We start from the raw sequence: 21,358 nt of genomic DNA, 5'->3' as shown, positions 1-21,358 counted from the left end.
GTCTGGGGCACATGCTCTCTGTGACTGGCGGGATCTCGTTGTCATAGGCTCTCATGGTTCATCCCAGTAAAGGCTGATTTCTCTAAAGAAGGTTGCAAATTGCCTCTTCTACTTCTGGTTTAACTGACATACCTTACTTATATACTTCGTTCAGAATGGCTGTGAGAATCTACCCAGGAATGATTTGCATGGGTTTCCATCTTCCCATAAATGCATGAGAACCCTTGGAAACTCTGGGTCAAGATAATTCAGAAATAGCGTTTGTTCCCTCCAAGGTGGTTGGAACATACTCAGATAATTCTAGGGATAGCCTGATGATTTTACTTGGACCTGGAAGTGTTGAGGAAGAAGGGTGGGACCTCCTGGGCCATTGGAATTTCATTGGCTCTTGCAATAGTGATGGAACTGTAAGGCAGTGCTTCTTCTCAGATTTTGGTGTGCATAAACATCAGCAGGTCTTGCGCGGAGCCCAGGCTTCTAAAGTTTTAAGCAAGCATCTTGGGCTATTCTTATGCTCATTGGGAAACACTGCTGTGAAATTCGGTTGTATAGCCTGCACAAGGGTGGTGTTAGCTGGTTTGGAGTCAGGATAGAGAGTGTGTCTGAAATGACTCTGGAGCCAGGGCTGAGGTATGCTTTGTGAGTCAGAGACAGGCAAGGACTTAGGGGACTCAGGAGAAAGAGTGGTATGAAAGATCAGAAAGATCAGTGGTATGAATAATTGTGGGTTTGAGGATTTTGCAGGCACAGTCTCCTTTCCTTAAATGTTCCTTGAGAACTAGTCAAGCCGCAATAGTAACTTCTCACTCAGCCCCCTAAAATGAAATTTCTGTAGTGCCTCTTTTTGGTAATCCCTTTTAGAAGAGAATGTTTAAAATATCGAATCCTGGTCCTCAAGGTAAAGTTTGCCACCTGATTCTAGACGACAAGCACATTCCTCCAGTTTAGATGTACACACACATTGTCTGGCAGGTGCAGGATGGGGGTCACAGTGATTGGGGGATCTGAAATTTTCATGGGGCCATAGAGTTTGGAAATGTAAGTTGTAATTCAATAAAAAGATGTATTTTTCAAGGCAAATCCCAACATCAGTCTTAATGGTGAGATATTAGAATCATTCTCATACAATCAGGAACAACAGACACATAGCTCTACACCAGCTTCACTATGATTTAATTTTTTTTTGGAGGAGCTCGCCAATAAAATTTGATAAAGGAATGAAAGATGGTATTAAATTGGAGAGAAGGGAGCAAAATTATCATTGTTTGCAGGTGATATAGTTGTGTATTTGGAAAATCCAAGAAGATCAACTGAAAAACTGTTAGAAGCATGAGTCTATCTGCTAAGAAGGGTAGACACAAAATGAATATAGAAAAATCAATAGCATCCCAACATGTGTCACAATAACCAGTTAGAAATTATATCTGAAAGAAAAAAATCCCCATTTACAATAACAAAAAAAAAATGATAGGAATAAATATTACAAAGAATATGTGAGAAGTATGTGAAGACATTGTTAAATGTTACAAAGAACATGGTGGAAAAAAAAAAAGAACCTCCTGTGTTCTTGATAGAAAGACTCAACATTATAAAGATACAGATCTCCCTGTGTTAATCTGTAAATTTTAAATGATCTCAATAAATAAAATAACAGGTTTTTTTTTTAAAGATTTTATTTATTTATTTGAGACAGAGAGAATAAGAGAGAGAGAGCACATGAGAGGGGGGAGGGTCAGAGGGAGAAGCAGGCTCCCTGCCGAGCAGGGAGCCCGATGCGGGACTCGATCCAGGGACTCCAGGATCGTGACCCAAGCCGAAGGCAGTCACTTAACCAACTGAGCCACCCAGGCACCCAGTATAACATGAGTTTTTAAAACTAGTTGAGTCAGTTCTAAAATTCATATGGCAAAATAAAGGAGCAAGGATAGGTAAATTTAATATAAAGAAAGAATAATTGCAAGGAGGATATAGCTTTCTCCCTATTATACTTTTGGGGTGGAGTAGACAAATGGATCCATGAACAGAATGGGGACTCAGGGGGCACCTGGGTGGCTCAGATGATTAAGCGTCTGCCTTCGGCTCGGGTCATGATCCCGGGGTCCTGGGATCGAGCCCCACATCGGGCTCCCTGCCCAGCGGGGGGCCTGCTTCTCCCCTTCCCTCTGCTTCTCCCCCTGCTCATATTCTCTCTCTCTCTCTGTATCTCTGTATCTCGAATGAATTAAAAAAAAAAAAAACTTAAAAAAAAAAAAAGAATGGGGACTCAGGAAGAGATCCAAATTCAGGCAAAAAATTATTTTATAATAAACTTGGCATTTCTTGTCAGTGGGGGAAATTATTGCTCATGAAATAAATATTGAGTGAATTCAATGAGTCCCATGTAGGAAGAAAATTAAAAGATAAAGTTGGACTTCAGTGCTTTACCAAAAAAACCCAAATGTTATAAAAAGGTCAAACCATAAAAACTCATAAAAATACTAGGATAAAATATAGGATAAATTTTAGAATACATGTGTATTTTGGATGAGGGGAACTTACAACCAGAAGTTATACAAGAGATTATGAATTTGATAGTTGCAAAATTTAATTTTCATGGTAAGATAAAATAAAGGGCAAAAAGACACAAATGTGCTAATTTTCTTAATATATAAAGATATCCTACTAATCAATAAGAAAGAACTAATAAATCAAATGACAAATGGACAAACTACGTAAGTAGAGACTTTCCAAAGAAGATGATAAGACTTTTCAAAATAGGAAAATACACTTCTTCTACTCAGAATGGAAGAAATGGAATTTAAAAGTACAGTGGGATACCATATTTTTAATTATCTGATTTTAGTGATCAAAAGTTTGATAATACACTGCAATTGATGGTGAGGTTGTGAGGAAACAATCACTCTCAACTATTTTGGGTATAAAAATTGATATATTCTTTGTAAGGCAGTTTCCCAGTACCTATTTTAAATGTGCATACCCTTTGAGCCAGCAATTCCACCACTATGGATTACTATAGAGATGTACTTGCATTTGTACAAAATGAGGAGCATACAGGGTTATTCTGTGCAGTATTTATTGTTTTATAATAGTAATAAATGAAAGCAAAGGTTTGAAAAAAAAACCCCTAAATTCCATCAATAGGAACTGGTTGAATACATATGGAACAACCATAAAATAGAATGAAATACAGTCACTTAAAACACTAAGGCTGTTTTATAGGTGCTGAGATGAAATAATCTCGAAGATGTATTGTCATATTTAAAGAAAAAACCTACAGAATATATATATATATATATATAGTATGATACCAGTTGTGTATGTGTGTTTTGAAGTCTATCAATAAATCTCAAACATTTTTGGTCTCCAGAGTCCTTTACAATCTTAAAAATTATTGAGGACTCTAATCAAGGTTCTCAGTTGTCTTAGAAAATTCTAGAAAGCCCAAGAATCCACAAGCACACATTTCATTAGCTGTCAAAGTGATGATGTAATCACATGTCATGCAGCCTCTGGAAAACTCCACTGTATACTTGAGAGAGAATAAAAGTGAAGCAGGTGACTAATGCCTTGATATTATTATGAGACTGGTTTTGATCTTATGGGCTCCCTGAGAGGGTCTTGAGGACCCCCCCAGGGGTCCATGGGCCACACTTTGAGAACCACTGACCTACACGTATGTGATTGTATATACATAGAGGAATTCTGCATCAATACCCCAGAATGGGTAAAAACTGTCACCTCTGGAGAAAAGACAGTGGGAGGACCAGGGAACCCTGGTGGGAGAAAGATGTACTTTCACTGCATAACTTTTTTTTTTTTTTTTAAGATTTATTCATCCATTTGAGAGAGAGAGAGAAAGAGCGAGCGGTGGGGAGAGGCAGGGGTAGATGGGGAGAGAGAATCCCAAGCAGACTCCCCTCCAAGTGCGGAGCCCGACATGGGGCTCGATCCCATGACCCCGAGATCATGATCCCAGCCAAAATCAAGAGTCAGATGCTCAACTGGCTGAGCCACCCAGGCACCCGGTCACTGCATAAGTTTTTGTAACTTTTAAATTCTATGTATGTGTTAATGGTTACTTTTTTTTTTTTCAAAGAAACTTAAAGGGTCTAAAGAAATGAAATGTAAACAGATTTATGAGCTATAGAATTAATCAGAGTCACGGGCTGAGATTGATGTACATGAATATTTGTCACAGCATAATTTGTAACAGTAGAGACTTGGAAAAACCCCACAAGTTCAAAGATAGAGATTGGTTAAACAAATTATGGTACATCTACACATTGTAATTCTATGCAGTCATTAAAAATCATAAATCCCTAGAATGTTCTGTGATATGGGAAAATGCTCACAGTATAATGTTAAGTTAAAAAAAGTAGTGCAGGATATAACTTTGCATGAGCCAAATTGTAATAATTTAAAACAATACTGGAAGGAAATATATCCAAATTTGGAGTCATTATTTTTGGGTGGCAAGACTATGGGTTATTTAAACTTCTGAATTTTCCGAATTTCCTATAATTAATATGTATTGCTTTTATAAACAGAAAGAAAGTGCTATAAAAGAAAGAAGGAAATGGAAAGGATTCATTCCTAGGGCCATGAGGGGATGTGTAGCTTCTCTTGCAGTGCCCATAGAACAGTGAGGTATATTTGAGGGGTATCTTGCCCCTGGCTGCTAGACGAACTCTGCCTTGGTGGACGAACCCCATGTTGGTGGATGTTTGGGCACATGCAGCACCAGCTGTGGAGGGCTGGTCTGCATGGCTTGGCTGGGGAAGCAGGTGAAAGGGGAGACAGAGGAACCTAATGAATAGGAAGGGGTGGTATATTTGCAACTTGCACGACACATTAATGCAAAACTTAGCAATCTAAAATAACAATAAATATTGTCATCTCACAAGTTAATGTGAGTCAAGATTTGACTTAGCTAAGTGGTTCTGGCTCTGGGCCTTTTAGATGGCTACAGTCAGCAACTGAGGCTGCAGGATCCACTTCCAAAGTGACTTATTCACATGCCTGGCAAGTGAGGACTGGCTGTTGGGAGGAATCTTTTGTCCCTTGCCACATGGACCTCTCCATATGGCTTCTTAAATATCTTGGGGTGCCTGGGTGCCTCAGTTGGTTAAGTGTCTGACTCTTGATTTTGGTTCAGGTCCTGTTTTGAGGTTGAGCCCCGTGTGAGGCTCTTGCACTCAGCAGGAAGTCGTTTGAGATTCTCTCCCTCTCCCTCTGCCCCTGCCCCTCTCAAATCAATCAATCAATCAATCAATCAATCAATCTTTAAATATCTGTACAACATGGAAGCTGGCTTCCTCCAGAGCAAGTGATCCGAGAAAGTCTCATGTCTCTTATGACCAAACCCAGAAGTCACACAATATCATTGTTATATATCCTATTGGTGACACTGGTCAGCCCTATTTAGTGTGGGAGGGCAATGCACAAGGGTGCAAATATAAGGAGACAGGCCTATCTTTGAAGCTGGTTACCACTGGTGGACACTTGCTGTTCAAAGTAATGGGCAAGCCTCTGGGGCTTGGCTAACTCTCCATGGCCAAGCATCCTGGATTGGTGGGAGGTTGGAGGGTCTGTTTTGCAGAATAAGAACTGATTAGCTGGGCCATACTGAGACTGCCAAGTCACCAGGAACCTTTAGATAGGGTTTGGAATTTGGAAAGGGAAAGAAGGTACAAACAAGGCTCTTCCTCAGGCAACTAGGTAGCTCTCCCTGTTTACAGGACTGCTGTCAAATTCTGGGGGCCTAGTTATTGGTTACCTTACATCCTGGATGCTTTGGATCAGCATAATGTAACTTTATTTTCTATAGAGTCTTGAAATATCTGCAGAATATGAACATTGCAACATCCAAATTGCCTGCTGTATGTGGAAACCTCCTGTAGATAGAGGTCATGTCAGACCACATGTTTAGATTTGTGGCTTTGAAAATATGGTCCTAGGTTTTCCAGTGCTGACCAAATCCACCTGGATACTCTGTTCCCAGTCAGCGCAGAACTGAAAGCAGGGGACTCTGGGGCCAATCCTGGATGGCAGGGTGAGCAGTGCTGGGGGTCGGTGCTTCTGGGCTGAGAGAACAGTGTCTACACAGAACCTAGGTAGAGAGTCAGTACCAGGAAGGACCAGTGAGAGGGAAAGGGCAAGTGTCCCAGCTTGTCTTAGTTTGATTTGCCAGGAGCAAAGTCCATCCCAAATTTGCTCAAAAAGTGAGGGTTTATTGGAAACCATCAGTCCTGAAGAAAGGGGGCATTCCGGTGCCCCACTAATAACATGACTCAAATGTCAGTGTCACACTGTCCCTGGTACCTACTTCAGATTTTGGAGAGGGAAGCTGATTGGCTTCACCTAGCCTGGGGACTGGCCTCTCTAGAGTCAGATGTTTGACTCTCTTCTAATCAGCCATGGCCATGGCCTGCACCCCTTGATAATTAGTGATGCTCTGTTTGGGCTGTGGGCCCAATCAGAAGAAGGGGGAAAGGGAGGAAAGGTGGGCATCCCTAGTTCATTATTTCTGGGAGAGAGGACTGGGACATAGCTGAGTCGGCACGGGACTGGCATTGGGGAAGGCAAACAATGGAAAGCAGACTTCAGAGAAAAGGGATTGCCTGGAAGATCAGGGCTAAGCCTGGCCCTTTAGGAAATGAGGGATAAGGTGAGGCTTGGTCACAGGAGCAAGACAAAAATAGGATTTATTTGAAATAGGATTCAAAGTGAGAGGGGTATTAGCATGAATGTCAGTTCTGATCTTAATTCTTCCTAAGTAGAGCCAAGGTTGGTCCCTAAACTGGGTAGGGCTGAGTCAAAGGGATTCAGTCAGCCCTGGGTCTGGATAAGAAAGGAAAGCAGGGACACAGGGCTGGGCAGGACAGTGGAGATGGAGATGTGAAATGATGGATCAGATGGGACTGGCCAGTGGGAACTGTTCCTGTGATCATTCAGTTAGCTGTAACCCATTGCTCAGAGATTATCTTGCTCATGGTCCATTTGATCTACCACATTGACGTGACTAGGCTCTAAGATACCAAAGCCTTCTTGATGCCACTAAAAGTGTCAGGCCAGGGCGCTAACCCGTGTTGGCTGGAAATCAGAAAGAACTAAAATGGAATGGATACTGTGCATCGGTGTGGAGCTCTTTAAAAGACTTTTCGAGAAGACCATATTGATCACCAAATTATTCCCCAAATTTTATTTTCATCTTCCTCAGCCAAAAAGGATATTAAAAAAAAAAAAACCCAAGAAGATATTAGGATAGCAGCAGGTGGTAAGACCAACACATGTTAGTTATAGTAATAGCTCACACCCTTTCTCCCTAATGTGCTGTCCTTCAGCAAACGGGGGATTGCCGTGAAATACATAGTAGTGAACCATTCGCTCTGATCTCTCTGGTTGTCGCTCCTCTCTCCAGTAAATGTGAGATTGTTTATGATTTCCAGAAGAGAGCTGTTACTCTCTGGTGGTTGAGAAGGGCTTTTTCTGTGGCCTCTCCTATCATGCCTAGGGACGGAGAAGAGCAGGCTGAGCTCTTCCGTTGTTTCCGCAGTGATGTAGGTACAGACTCAGAGGCTGTGCTCTCTGTTGGCAGCGGGGCTACCCATGTGGCTGTGGATCCCAAGCGAATTAGGTCATTTTCCTCTGGGTAGCTCTGTCTTCTAGACCCTTCCTCGTCTAAGTCTGATAATGCAACACTTGCAGGTTTTCTCCTTCTTCGGGAGCCAGTAAGGCTGTTTGCTAGATGTTTCTGCCTCTACCTTGCGGGGCCTCTCATGGTAGGGTAGAACCATATGGATAGCTCCATCCAGAGTTGTGAGTGGAAATGACATGTGCCATTTCCAGGCTGGAGTATTTAGTTGTTGGTTGCAGGACCCAGATATTGAAGGCTCCATTAGCCTGGATCCCTTACTGATTATGATGATCAGAGCCCTCTCCTCACCTGAAATGGACATAGAATATGAGAATGGATTTCTTTGTTTTTAAGTTACTGAGATTTGTTGTTGTTGTTACAACATAACCTGGGTATCCTGACGGATACACTTTTATTTTTAAATAGGAATCAAATGCTATTATTATTTGTTATACAAAACCATTAAAAGTCATTTGTAAAAAAAAAATCACCCACAATTCTGCCACCTCAATAAGTTTATTTTTCAATGTTTTCCTCCAGGGTTTTTTGTTTGTTTGTTTGTTTGTATTTGTAATTTTTGCTTAGTTGTAGCATAGGTATGAATTCAATTTTGTATTTTTTTTTTTTTTTAATTTAACTTTATCAGGGCACCTGGATGGCTCAGTCAGTTAAGTGTCCAACTCTTGATTTTGGCTCAAGTCATGATCTCCGGGTCATGAGATCGAGCTCTGTGTTGGGCTCCACACTCAGTGTGGAGTCTGCTTGAGATTCTCTTTCCCTCCCCTCTGCCCTTCCCCCCCCTTACACACACACACACACTCTCTCTAAATAAATAAAATATATATTTTTAAAGATTTTATTTATTTATTTGACAGAGAGATAGCAAGAGCAGGAACACAAGCAGGGGGAGAGGGAGAAGCAGGCTTCCCGCCAAGCCGGGAGCCCGACGTGGGACTCGATCCCAGGACCCTGGGATCATGACCTGAGCCACAGGCAGATGTTTAATGACTGAGCCACCCAGGTGCCCAATAAATAAAATATTTTTAAAAATTTAATTTTATCATGGCTTCATGATGATAAGAACCTTGACTGTTTTATTAATTACAATCTCTCTCCTTAGCACCTCATGCAACTCTAAGCACACAGTAGGTACCTAATACATAATGGTTGAATTACTTTCCTCTTAGCATGATGATTATTAGAAGACACCTTATGTATGAGCTGTCAGCAATTGCTGGCTATCGATTCAAAGCTCAGGTTTGTCTAGTGGCAGAGACATTTTTAAAAATAAGTTTTTGTTTTAATTTTTCTCTGACTAGCATTAGGTCCAAGCTCTTTTCCTGGTTCCCCTGCAAGTTCATAGTCTCCTTCTAGTGCCTGTTAACTCTGGTCCCCAGTCTTGGATGAAACCCTTTGGCCACTTGGAGAATCTCACACAGAATTTCAGAGTGGATGTGTGTCTTAAAGACTATACATGGTCTTTCTAATTTGATACATGAGCCCAGAGAAATCAAGGGTTTTCCTAAGGTCCTAGAGCCTCTTAAGCAAGGCTTTGATTGAAAGCAAGTTTCCTGACTACAAATCCACAGTTCATTTGAATGTTTCTTCTGGGTTCCAATTCCTGATCTTGGCCCCAGGGTAAGCTATTCCAGTTGTGGGTTCCAAATATCTTAGCCCGAGTATCTTATAATGCCTAACTTCAGCTTGACTTCCTGATTTTTCCTCCCACCTTTTTTCTCCTTCTCTTCCTTATTTCTCCTGCTCCTCTTCCCATTTTCCTTCTTTCCCTCTTTCCTTCTCTTCCTCCCCCTTCTCCTCCTCTTCCTCCCTGACCAACTGAACGCCTGACTTAATTAACCCTGTAGGTCCTCATCAGGTTTTCTGCAGTTGCGAGATGTGTTTTGCCTTAAGTCCCCTTGCCTGGATTTGAGATGAGTTTTTATTACTGTTTCCCTTGAGAGAGTTCCAACCCCGCCCTAACTGAGTTGTCCACTTCTCCATTTTCAGAAGTTGGGAGTTTCCCGAAGAGGGTCCTGGTGCTTTCATTGTGCAACTTGGCCCTTTTTCTCTCTTGGTTCGTGGTCTACTTAACTTTCCTGCCTCCCATCTTAACTGGTCAAGTCAATGGCAAGGTGACTCACAGCAGCCCATCTCATTAACTGTGTCCTCAGGGCTTCCAGTATCTCCTATCTGCCCCCTCCCCCAACCCTACCCCCTGCTGCTCCTTTTTTGAGTGGGCTTTCAGTTCTTCCTCTGTTGCCCTCTGCCCACCTCAGTCTATTGAGCCCTGCTCCATTTCTCTCTTGTGAGATTACTCAGGTTTTGAGACCATGGACTTCATCAGATATCCAGGTTCAAATCCTTTTAACACATTTTATTCCCTGTGTAGTCTTATTGTTGGGAACTCACTCTTTCTGAGCTTCTATTTGTGATCTGCAAAAAAGAGATACTATTATTTCCGCTCATAGTGTTACTGGGAATCTTAAATGAGATAATGCATGGGAATTATTTTGAAATATGCTGGCCCTTAATAGGTGTGCAAGACATGTTAGTTGTCACTCTTGCTCACACTTTTTTATCCCTGCACTTTATAGCTACACTTTCTCATCTCCCTTCCTCTAGATGGCAAAGATATAGGTTAGAGGTGTCAACATTATAGCTGTAGGCATGAAGAAAAGGCCTAGTTGTTCCAGAGGGATGTGTAAATTTCAGAGAAAAAGAATCATTGGTTTGAATTCCAGTGCTTTTATTTGCTTGCTATTTGACCTTGGGCAAATTATTTTGCCTCTCTGATCCTTAACTGTTTTTATCTCTGCGATGGAAATAAGAATATATACCTTCCCCCAAAAGGCCACTGTGTGATGTGACACACACACACACACACACACACACACACACACTCACACACTCACTCCTACAGATGCATATACACAGTGACCAATAGACTATCAATACTCATTCCTGCCTCCCTTATAAACTTAACAAAAAGGGAACAATTTTGAGATTTGGTATGATTTAATGTACAGGGATAAGCACTTTTCCTCCTTCAGGGGAAATCTGAAAGAATTCATAAAAGCATGAGAATTAATTGAGACCCCTGTGTGCACTAGGTGCCAAGGCAGTGGTCCCTGACATTACCTGGGAGAAAGTTAAACCCTGGTGGCTCATCTGAAGTTTCAAGTCTCTGCAGCCCCCTAGTGGCCACTGATTGTAGCAGAAGATTCATCGTTCTTGACAGATTACTCCAATCAATTTGACTTTGGACAAGAATTATGTAGAGAATAATGCATGGAGTGAGGAGTGAAAGGGCCTACATTTGAGTCTTTTTAACATTTCAAATAGAAAATTATTCTTCCAGTGTGCATGCCAGTGAAATCTGATGAAAATCCAAACATATATGCCCCCATACTAGGAAAGTATTAACCAACATATCCTTTCCAAGTATTAACTTCCATACCCTTTCCTTCCTCTTCCCTTTCTCCCTCCCTCTCTTCCTCTACCAAGGTAGGAGCATTCTTTCTCTCCTTGGGTCAGATCATTCTTTTCCCTTAAATTTGTAAAGGCAGTGTACCCAGTTTGTGTTCCAGGGAGAAGCCAGTTACCTGTCAAATTAAGTGAGTTTCCAAACATACAGCAGGAAGCAAAATATTCCTGGAATTAAGTTTCTTTTGTTATTAGGTTTCCAGTTGCCATGCTCTAAGGAGCCTGGCCTGGGAGAGCAGAGGCCTGCTTGGCCACCATCTCCTGTGAGGCAAGGGACACATTACTGCAGCACTCTGCAGCTCAGTGAGAGAGATTCAACTCCACTCTGTGCTCTGATTCTATGAGGAAGCTTCTCTGTTGTCTTTCAGGCTGTGAGGTTCTCAAGGGAGGATCTTGCCTTATTTTTTGCTCTGACAGTTAGCACAAGACCTGACAATCAACCTTTGACAAGAAGGAATGGAGGGGATTTGTGTGAACCTAACACTATAGTTTTGTCTTTGGTCCTAGTGAACCACTTGTTATAAATACAGCCATTATCTGAGTTCTGTGTTGGCAGCTCAGGAGAGATGAAGGGAAAGAGAGACCAGAGGTACAGTAATGAACTCTTACTCTCAAGGCTGTGAGCAAGTGTTCGATCATTATTCCTTCCAGCTAAGTCACCCCTAGATCATCTTGGCCTGTTACTCATGGAGGGATAAGTAGAGCAGTATGAATAAGGGCACACGAGGGAGGGCCTGAGATGCACATATGACTATGTGACCCAAAGAAAATCAATTACCCTCTCGGCGACTCAGTTTGTCTCATCTCTAAAGCTGGAATTTAAAATATTTACTTTGAAGAGACTAAAGGAGGTGACACATATTCAAGCACCATTCTGAGAAAACGCAGGATGACTGACAGATCTGAAATGTACTTGCTGTAGCTGAAGAACTCTTAGAGATCATCGTCACTCTACCCCCACGCTGCTAACTTTTCTCGTGTAGATGGTGGGTTCCCAGGAATACGTTTAAATAATGGAAGGGTCAGAGAAGATTCTGTCTCAGGGCCCTAATCCAAGCTGTTCTCGGATTTGGCAATGTCGTGCTGCCTCTCCTCCCACTCCTCCCTTCCCTCGCCTCCACTTTTATTCCAGAACCAGCTTTTCTGAAGTCGGACCCGTTTAATCTCTTAAATGCATAATTAGGGAGAGTGCTTGATTGCAAAGGCCTCTTCCAGTCCTCCCATTTATCCAAAACACGCTCCTGTTCACATAGCAGAGAAATAGGGCAGGGAATCTGGAGGGAGGGCGGGGCGGGCCCTGTGCTTTTCTCAATGAATGCCGAGGCCTCTGCAGATTTGCATAGGATCCTGTCTCGCTGCGCCATTGGTTGGCGGGTGCGAGCAGGGCGGGGCGGGCCTGCGTGAGCCTGGCCGCGGCTCAGAGTTGGCAGTCGAGCTCCGCCCCCGCCGCGGCCCCGCCCCCTCCCGGCGCGAGCTCGCGATTCCACCAGCTGCAAGTGGCGGGCGCCCAGGCAGATGCGATCCAGCGGCTCCGGGGGCGGCAGCGGAGGTAGCAGCTGGCACATCCCATCGCTGCTGTCCGGAGGGTCGCACAGCACAGAGGCGCCTTTCGGCCGCCCTCTGCTCAGCCACCCGAAGCCGGGGCGGTGGGGGGCGCGGCTGCCGGTGGGTGAGGAGGGGGCAGCAAGATTTCAGGCTCTCTTGCCCAGAATGCTTTCATTCGGCTGCTGCTGCCGGGGCCGCTTCGGTGCCTGAGAAGTCTGAGCAGACGAGGCGCGGGAGAGCAAGGACGCTGCAAACTTGGCACGGCGGCGGCCTGAGCCTCCGCTTCACAGCGCGGGGGCTCGATTCAAGCCCAGAAGTTCAGCGAGCAGTGCAATCCGCAGACTTCCCGCTGCGGAGGGTTGCAGGAGGGTGCGCGAGAAAGCAACCCCTGCCCCCGGTTTTCCCCTACACTAAAGGAGAGGAGCTCAGAAGCCGAGAGGAGCGCCATCTGTTCCCAGCTGGAAAGTTGCGGAGGATTGGAGGCTGCTGGAGAGCAGATAGACCACAGCTCAAGCCGCGGGGGGCAGGAGAGGACGGACCCCATTGCCGCCTCCCTTCAACCATAGTAGTTTCTCTTGTTCCGGGGCGCAGCAAGCTACAGACGAAGGCGCGGCGCTCGTCGCGGCGCTCCAGAGGCACAGGGTCCCAGCTGCTGAGCCTGAGGCGCTCAGGGTCTCTTGACACGCCCCTGAGCTTCTAGCCCCATTTTATTGAGATTCCTGCTTGCCTCCTTGCAGTTGGAGGAAAGCGAGAGAATCGAGTGCACGCATAATCCCGCATAGATCAGGTGGAAGGAGCCGTTCAGGACTAAGGACTATTTGGAGACCCTTCTCATTTGAGGGGAAGTGAAGGGCGAGGCTGGATCCCAGAGAGTGGGAAGACTAGTATAAACAGTGCTTCTCTGACGGGATGGGATCCTTAGGGCTCCTAGGGCTGCTGATGCCGCTGCTTTCAGTGGCAGCCTCGGGCTCAGGGACCGGGACAGAAACCGGGACCGGGACCGGCCAGCTAGTGGGCTCAGCCGCCGTGGGGCCGGCTCTGCAGCCTCGGGAGCCGCTCAGCTACTCACGTCTGCAGAGGAAGAGCCTGGCGGTGGACTTTGTGGTGCCTTCGCTCTTCCGCGTCTATGCCCGGGACCTGCTGCTGCCGCCTTCGTCCTCGTTGGAGCCGAGGGCTGGCCAGACGGAGGCGCGCGGCTCGCTGGCTCTGGACTGTGCCCCACTACTTCGGCTGGTGGGGCCACCGTCCGGGGTCTCCTGGACAGAAGGCTTCAGCTCGCCAGCTCCTGCCCAGGCACGGACGCTGACCAGGGTGCTGAAGGGCGGCTCGGTTCGCAAGCTCCGGCGCGCCAAGCAGCTGGTGCTGGAGCTGGGAGAGGAGGCGATCCTTGAGGGCTGCGTCGGGCCCCCAGAGGAGGCGACTGCGGGACTGCTCCAGTTCAACCTCAGCGAGCTGTTCAGCTGGTGGATTCGCCACGGCGAAGGGCGGCTGAGGATCCGCCTGATGCCGGAGAAGAAGGCTTCCGAAGTGGGCAGAGAGGGAAGGCTGTCCGCAGCGATCCGTGCCTCCCAGCCCCGCCTTCTCTTCCAGATCTTGGGGACCGGTGAGCAGCTCCCGCCTGAACATGTCGGGATTTGTATTTTTAGACACATCAATTTGCAACCACTATCAACTAATTCCTGTTTCCAAAACCCCAGCCTCTTGTTCTTAGCTCTTTTCCTCTTTCCGCAAACCTCCTCCCTCCCATTAGACCATATTTTCTTATTTTTTTCTTGAACACAATCACTCCCTGAGGGTTTTCCTTTCTCTCCAGCAACCAAGTTGGGAGAAAAGTTTTCTGTTCTTGGCAGAATGCCTCCATCGACTTACATGGGGTTCCAGCCAAAATTGGATGCACTTCTAATGGGGGCCTCTGGGATGGTTGAAACGCCCTTATTACTTTTGTATTCCAAGCTAAGCTCTAGCTCTCAAGACTGTTGTCCATCTTCCCTTCCCCTTGTTCCTCTTCCTGGCCATCACAGATATGGGCAATGTGGTACACTTTCTCAGAGAATGTAGACCTCTTCTTCATCTTGCTGAATCCTACCTAGCTGTCCCTTTCAAATGTTGGCTTACTTAGGGATTGCCTCTTCATTGATTCATTCTGCCCTCTTCCTCCAACCCCAGTGTGCTATCCACTCTCAGCCTCTTGTTTTTCCTCTCAGATGTTGTTGGGAGAGCCCCAGAGGAACTAAGGAACATGGGACAGGAGGGAGATGTGAAGAGAGGGAACAAAGTTGCTAAGATTGTCTCCCTTTGAGGTAGTCACAGTGAAGCCAGGAGAGACAGTAGTTGAATTCCCTTTCTTCTCCTGCCCCCCCCCCCCCAATTCTTAGCTTGAATGTCCACAGCAGCAGCTCTGGGTAACAGTCTCTAGCAGGCCTGTTTCACTGCAGATCTCTCTGCTGGAGACTCCTGAAATGAGGTTTCTGTTTCATTTACTCTCTCATTTTCTTCTCCTATTCACTGAGTTGGGGGTGTATGTGCAAGCACTTACTTCTAACTCTTCCCATAGTATTCTTCGACTGGAAAACCAGGTGGTTTTGAATGGATGTTTCTCTCCTAAGACCACTGGAGAACGGCTCAGTGAATAAAATATACCATGTAAATGAATGAGAAAGCACAGAAAAGAAATCATGCCTTTTAAAAGCCTACACTAATTCCATTGAGCAAACCCAGCATCTTTTGTGTCATTCTCATCATCAGAAATAAATGAAATTTTTATGCTCCACTGGTTACTAATGTCTAGTATTAATTGGATGGAGAACACTGAAAAGAGCCCACTGTAGAACTACAAGTATCTGCCATGCTTGTCCCAGCACACACATATACTCCCACACACACCCAGTACTCTCCTGCAGCGGGGATATTTAGAAGCTGAGGTCCTTCAGTCATTGCACACACACACACAAAACATACTGGTATGTGGTCCCCAAGGAAAAAAGAGTCTGGATGCATATTTCAGCATTAGCATTGGTGGCAATGGCACCTAAAATGACCCCTTTGTGTTCAGTGCTGGAATTTTGTTAAGAGGCAGAATTTATAGTAAGAGGCAGGGTCTGATGAGTTTGATGGTGCCTTCTGTGAACTGAGATAGGAGACCAATACTGTTGTCTCACCACAGATACTTTTGTGAAGAACAGCTGTGCTTTAATGTCAGCCTGGCTTCTGTGGTTTATACCTGCAACATTCTCTTCTAGTGCCTAATGTATTTGTAATGGATATAAAAATGACTTCTCTGGGAATGTGGATTTTCTTCTCCTTTCATGTCCATGATCATCTCTGGAGCTTTCCTGTCACCTCTCGTGACTATAGGCCCAGCAGTCTATATCAGCTATTGTGAGATGTGGGCGACAGATAAAAGGGGTCCTTTCCGTAGCCCCGAACTTGCCTACTATCAACAGGCAGGTTGCGTGAAGTTGTCAGTGGGTGTCTCTGAAGAGTCACATGCTTGGTGCTTTTGAAGAATATACTCTAGTCAAGCCTTAGGTAGGAGTTGAAGCTGCTGAGCAGGGGAGTTTCACGTAGAGAGGAGTGTGCTTCATTCAAGAGCTGTTCTGCTGCTGACAGTAGGGAAGACTGTGAGCGTCCCAAGTCCTCCCTCAGCATCGTAGTCCATTTGGCAGTTGGACCAAGCCTTATGCATCATTTGACACATCTAGCAATGCTGTTTTCAGAAAGAGCCAGGATTCTGTCATTAAAAGGCTAGAAATTTTGGCCAAGCGTTTTTCAGCAGCATTGGGATCAAATGATTATTGATGGGATCAAATAAGACACTAAGTATAACTGGATGAGCTCTCCATGACCTCCAGAGAGACAGACAGTTTATTGAAAAGCACTTCGGGCCTTGTGGTGATCACACTTGGAACAGGCTGGGCTCTCTTGCTCTGAGGCATATGCTGTTTTCAGTTAGGTGGCTGGCCGTGCAGGACAAGCCTCTTGCCTTACCACTGCCTCCTCAGCCTCATTCAGATACGGTTTCCACTGCAGACCTTCCCATGGAGGGAGTGGACACACGCTGCTATCTCATGTTTCATGTTTGGGGCAACATATATCATGTGGTTCCATTCACTTTCCTGTATGAAAATTCAAGCTTAGCTTCTCACACTTGGATTGATTTTTCTATTTATTGCATTTGAGGAAATGGGTTTATTCTTCTTATATAGACTCGTGTTGTAGAAAAGACATTTAACTCCTCTGTGAACTAGGATCTTCAAGTATACAAAAGAAAATAGGCACAATTCAGCTTATTTCTCCCTGCTTCTGCGCAAATGACCGGTGGTCTGGCCTAGAGGGGCACAGGCATGCTAATGGGGCTAACTGTGAGGAGGGGACAGGAGAGGAAGTGTGTTCTGCCTGTTCCCCTTGTGGTGAGTGGCCTACAGCCACCCATTTGTCTCAGACTGAAGATAGCTTTCTGAATCTGAACAGGACCGTGACTAGGGATGTGATCGAAATGGAAACGCACCCAGTCAGGATAAAGCAGTAACTTTGTATTGTTTGTCGTTTGGGATATCTGAGAGGATGAAAGGATGTCTGAGAGGCCTCATAATGCATGACATGCAATGTTTTTTCTTCCTGGGTTGCTTTGAATTCATAAATGGGATCAGTATTTCAAAGTACTCATTCATGGAGAGTAGAAGGGGTAAAAGGGTAGAAAGGCCATTGCTGAGACTGTATGAATTTTGGTGCATCATTCTGGGATAGTCCAAACCTCAGAAAAGATGTCTGCCACATTGCTCACAGCCCCACTTTGTAACCTGTTTTGTGGATGTTTTGACATCTTGCTTCTGCCATCCCCCAGGCAAAGGCCTAGAGGATATTGACTTGTGGGATAGGAGGGCCTGTTTCTCTATAAGCAGCCCCCTCTCACTCCAGGAAAGGGGATATATGACTGGGGATTTTACATGTACTTTGGAGAGGCCTGAGAAACTTAAAGTAGAGGTATGCAATGCAATACACCTGACCCTTGACCTCACACGTCTTTCAGTCTCTCCCGATTTTATTTCTGGAGAGGGCAAAGAGAGCCAAGGAAGATAGAAAGGAAATTAGAGCTCCCAGAAGGGATATCAGTTATTGGAGGTGAATTGGGAGAGTTGGAACTAGTCCAGAGAAGAGCAGATTGCTGATTTAAGAGTTGAAGGGACTGATTTATGGTGAAAGATGGAAAGAATTAAATATATATGGCTGAGTGAAGTGGCAATGAAGGGAAAACCATGGTAACAATCTACAAATCTCTGAAGAGGGAGAGGCTGTGAAGGAGAGGAGTTATATAGTGTGGCCCATAGAAGTAACAAGATGAGACTTGCAGAAGGAAACTTCAGGGTGGATATCAGGGAAACCTTATTTTCTGAAATTGATATTTCTCTGACTATGGAATGGAATTCCAAAGGAGCAAAGAGTAAGGTGAGATGTGGGTCAGATAAGCCACAGCATTCATAATTAATCAGTTTTATATTTGGAAATGTTGAGAAGCCACAACAGGCAGGAGAGCTGGGATGGGGAACAGCAGCAGGGATCAGGATCTTTCAGGATTCAACTCTTAAGAGACTTTGGATGTTGATGTTTCCAGTAGGAAAAGACAAGAATTGCATATGTATCTTTGAAATTGGATAGGATGTACTTGCAGAGAAGATTGTTAGTGGAAAAAATATTTTGAAATTCTGGGTTTATTTATCTCTGCCCCCGGACTGACACAGAGTATTTCTTTGAGGTGCTGTCTGTCTATCCATTGGGGAGGAGGCCATACCCATAGAGATGCATCTGAGATGCATCTCTAATATGTGTGTCATCAAGCCATTGGGCAGGGCAGGAGATACCTAGGTCTTGAGAAGATGAGATCAGTTCTAGATTTGGTGGACTGCTACTGGCTACTTGAAAACCCTTTGACATGCTGAGAATATATATATATATGGCCATTAGAGTGATGAAACTCATCTAAATCCATTTGATCTTTTCACAAATTTACAAAAGAAAAAGAAGGAAATCCCATGAGGGGTTTGTGTGCATGGTGTGGGAGGAAGGTATTACCATTAATAACACTGAATGCTTTTATAAGGAAGTGTGTCTTCTGAAGGACAAGGGCGACTGGCCCGCAGGTGGGAGAGGAAGAGAGGGAGAGTTGTGTCAGCAGAAGTGGTAGCTCCTGCCACTCTTAGGATTACTGCCTGATAACCTCACCTTGTGGGAATTTGCCCAGCCTGGTTCATAAAGGACATTTTGCCTTTCTCTATAACCATTACTAATGTCCTCTTACAGTTGTATGGGACTTTGTAATTTATAAAGAACTTTCAGATTTATTATTTTTTCCAATCTTACAGTAGGCAAGGCAAGTATTTTTCTTTTATAAATGGAATAACTGGAATCCAGCTATTGGATAAGACTTTTTTCAAGGTAAAAATTGGTAGACCTAGAAACCTTCGCTTATGTATTGAGAGGTTATGAGATGCTAGATGCTGTGCTAGGTCCTAAGACTACAGATCTTTTTGCCTTCAAATCAGGGCTCTTTTCACTAAAGGAATCATCTCAAGATGCAGATTATAAATAACAAAGACATGTAAATAGATGAAAAGCTTTACATTATCCTTGTCAGAAGGCCATGCAACAAATATTTGGTGTTTGATAGCCATGACTTGGAAGATTCTTTAAAATATTTTATTTTCTTAAAATCTTTGAGCCCCAGTTTCATCATTAGCAAAATAGTGATAGTAATAATTCCTATCTCAAGGTGTTGTCATGGAAATTAAATTAGAAGATACGTGTAAATCCGTAACCCAATGCCTGACATAATAAAGTGCGCCATCAATATGAACCATATGGTTTTTCCTAGCAGTGGCAACACCCCAGTGTCTGGTTGAGCAAGTTGTGTACTCTATAACTCCAAGAATTGCATATACATTTTAGTTTATTTAAATGGTGCCATCTGGAGTTATGCAGTACCTATGTGTGGCCACATGTGGTGACCTTAGCAGCAGCATTTGTAATACTGTGGGCTCCCATGCAACTAACTTCTAATTCCTGAGATAAGAAGTGGGATCCAGTGGAAATGGGGAGAGTGACCAGGATGATAGTTTTTATTGTCTTACTCAGAAACATGGTTGAGGAGAATTGAGATGTGGTATTTACTTCATTTCTATTAAGTAGTATCTTCCAAGGTCTTTTGACCTTGGATTTGGTTCAAAGATTCAAGCACTATATTCACAATCCAGTTATTTTTTCTTCTACACAAAGAAAGCAAGCCTTAACTTTATGAAAATAGGAAGTCTAATAACGAAGAACAAGATAGAGGCATTAGAGAACAGTAGTTCTCAGATGGTGGATCTTTCTTAACTGAGAGCAATGTGTGTAGTTCAAGCCCCTCAGTGCCTAGAGAGGTGCTGGGCCACTGACCTCTGGTAATTTGTTATTATTAGCTGGAGCTGTGCCCTTTCCTTACATTTCTGGCTTCCCCATTCATTGTCAAGTGGAAGGCAGGAGAAAGATGGAAGGTGCCAACTGGTTGATGGACATGAGCCCAGTAAGAGCAATTAGACCTTTGAGATTCTGTGGAGACACATAGCCCAGGGACTTGAGTCCTCAGGAATGTGGCTCAACCTAAAAGAGGCTGTTAAGCATCCACATAGCATTTTATAGGTAGTATTTTTTATGAGCCATGGCTGAGCCGTTGCTTTCAAAAGATGCACATGGACATTATTTCTGCTTGGGAGTAGAGGGAGAATAGGATATTTTTGTGAGGATGGTTATAGGTCCAGAGGTTATGTGACAAGAGCTGCGAATAAACTTATCAAAGAGCCCTAGAGGTGTCTTCTTTCTTAGAGCCATTGTGTTGTCCTCCAGTCTAGGATGTGGCCAGTGTTTCTTATTCATATGGGCCAAGGTGTGAGGAAGGAGCAGTTTAAAAGAGTGTTGGCCTGGTAGGGAGGTAGGGAGCGGGTGGGAGGTATCTTAGTACCCTTCTTGCTGAGCCAGATTTCTCAAAACAACTTTTTTTTTTTTTTAATTCAGTAAATTTTGTGATGAACTTTCCAGCTGGGCTGTTAGGAGCTTGGGTCCTTTCCCAGGAAAATTCTCTCAGATTCACTTGGTGAACATAGGCATTCCAGAATGTGGGAAGTCCCAGACTGGGCAGGAGGAGAGCTCTGTTGGGGCAGATGCATCCAACCACTTGGTTAATTAAGAGTCTCTGTGTCTTGGACATTATTTTTGTAATTACATAACAATAGGTGCATGGAGAGGTAGGCAGTGAGAATTCCCTGGAGTAAGGAAAAGGCTAAAGGGAAGATCTGAAAATAAAAACAAAGAAAATCCAAGCAAGCTTAGAGGAAATCAGGCAACTAGCCAGAGGAAATCAAAAGGAAACTTTAAACCATTGACTCTGTTTTTCCTCTTATTTATCTTTTATTCGGTTTTCATTGGAATATGGTTCATGAGGGTGGGCATGGGCAGGTCTCCTTTATAGATCCTTTCCACATTTTCAGCCCAGGTAATTAAAGTAAGTGTTCTGTGGTGGAGGGAACACTAGATTAAGAGCTAGAAGACTTAGATTCTATTATGACACTGGCTTTTTATTAGCTTTGACATCTTGTGCAACTTCCTTAAACTTGTTGAACCTCTGGGGCTTTTTCCTAAAGGAGAAAATACAGAACTTGTCTTGAG

At 44.2% G+C, this 21,358-nt stretch overlaps 1 protein-coding gene across 1 annotated transcript in view; it reads left to right on the top strand.

Annotated features, from left to right (window-relative positions):
* Window positions 1-13,557: 13,557 nt before the first annotated feature.
* ALK (ALK receptor tyrosine kinase) overlaps window positions 13,558-21,358 on the top strand; it is a 688,728-nt gene continuing 680,927 nt past the window's right edge. The window contains exon 1 of the mRNA XM_064572054.1: window positions 13,558-14,267. Within this exon, the coding sequence (XP_064428124.1) occupies window positions 13,574-14,267 (694 nt within the window). The 5' untranslated portion in view covers window positions 13,558-13,573. The remainder of the gene's footprint in view (window positions 14,268-21,358) is intronic.

Source organism: Mirounga angustirostris, unplaced genomic scaffold (assembly GCF_029215605.1).
Source record: "Mirounga angustirostris isolate CCGP_5_RB_7025 unplaced genomic scaffold, mMirAng1.0.hap1 SCAF_10, whole genome shotgun sequence".
Lineage (NCBI taxonomy): Eukaryota > Metazoa > Chordata > Mammalia > Carnivora > Phocidae > Mirounga > Mirounga angustirostris.
This window is presented reverse-complemented; position numbering and strand designations above follow the sequence as displayed.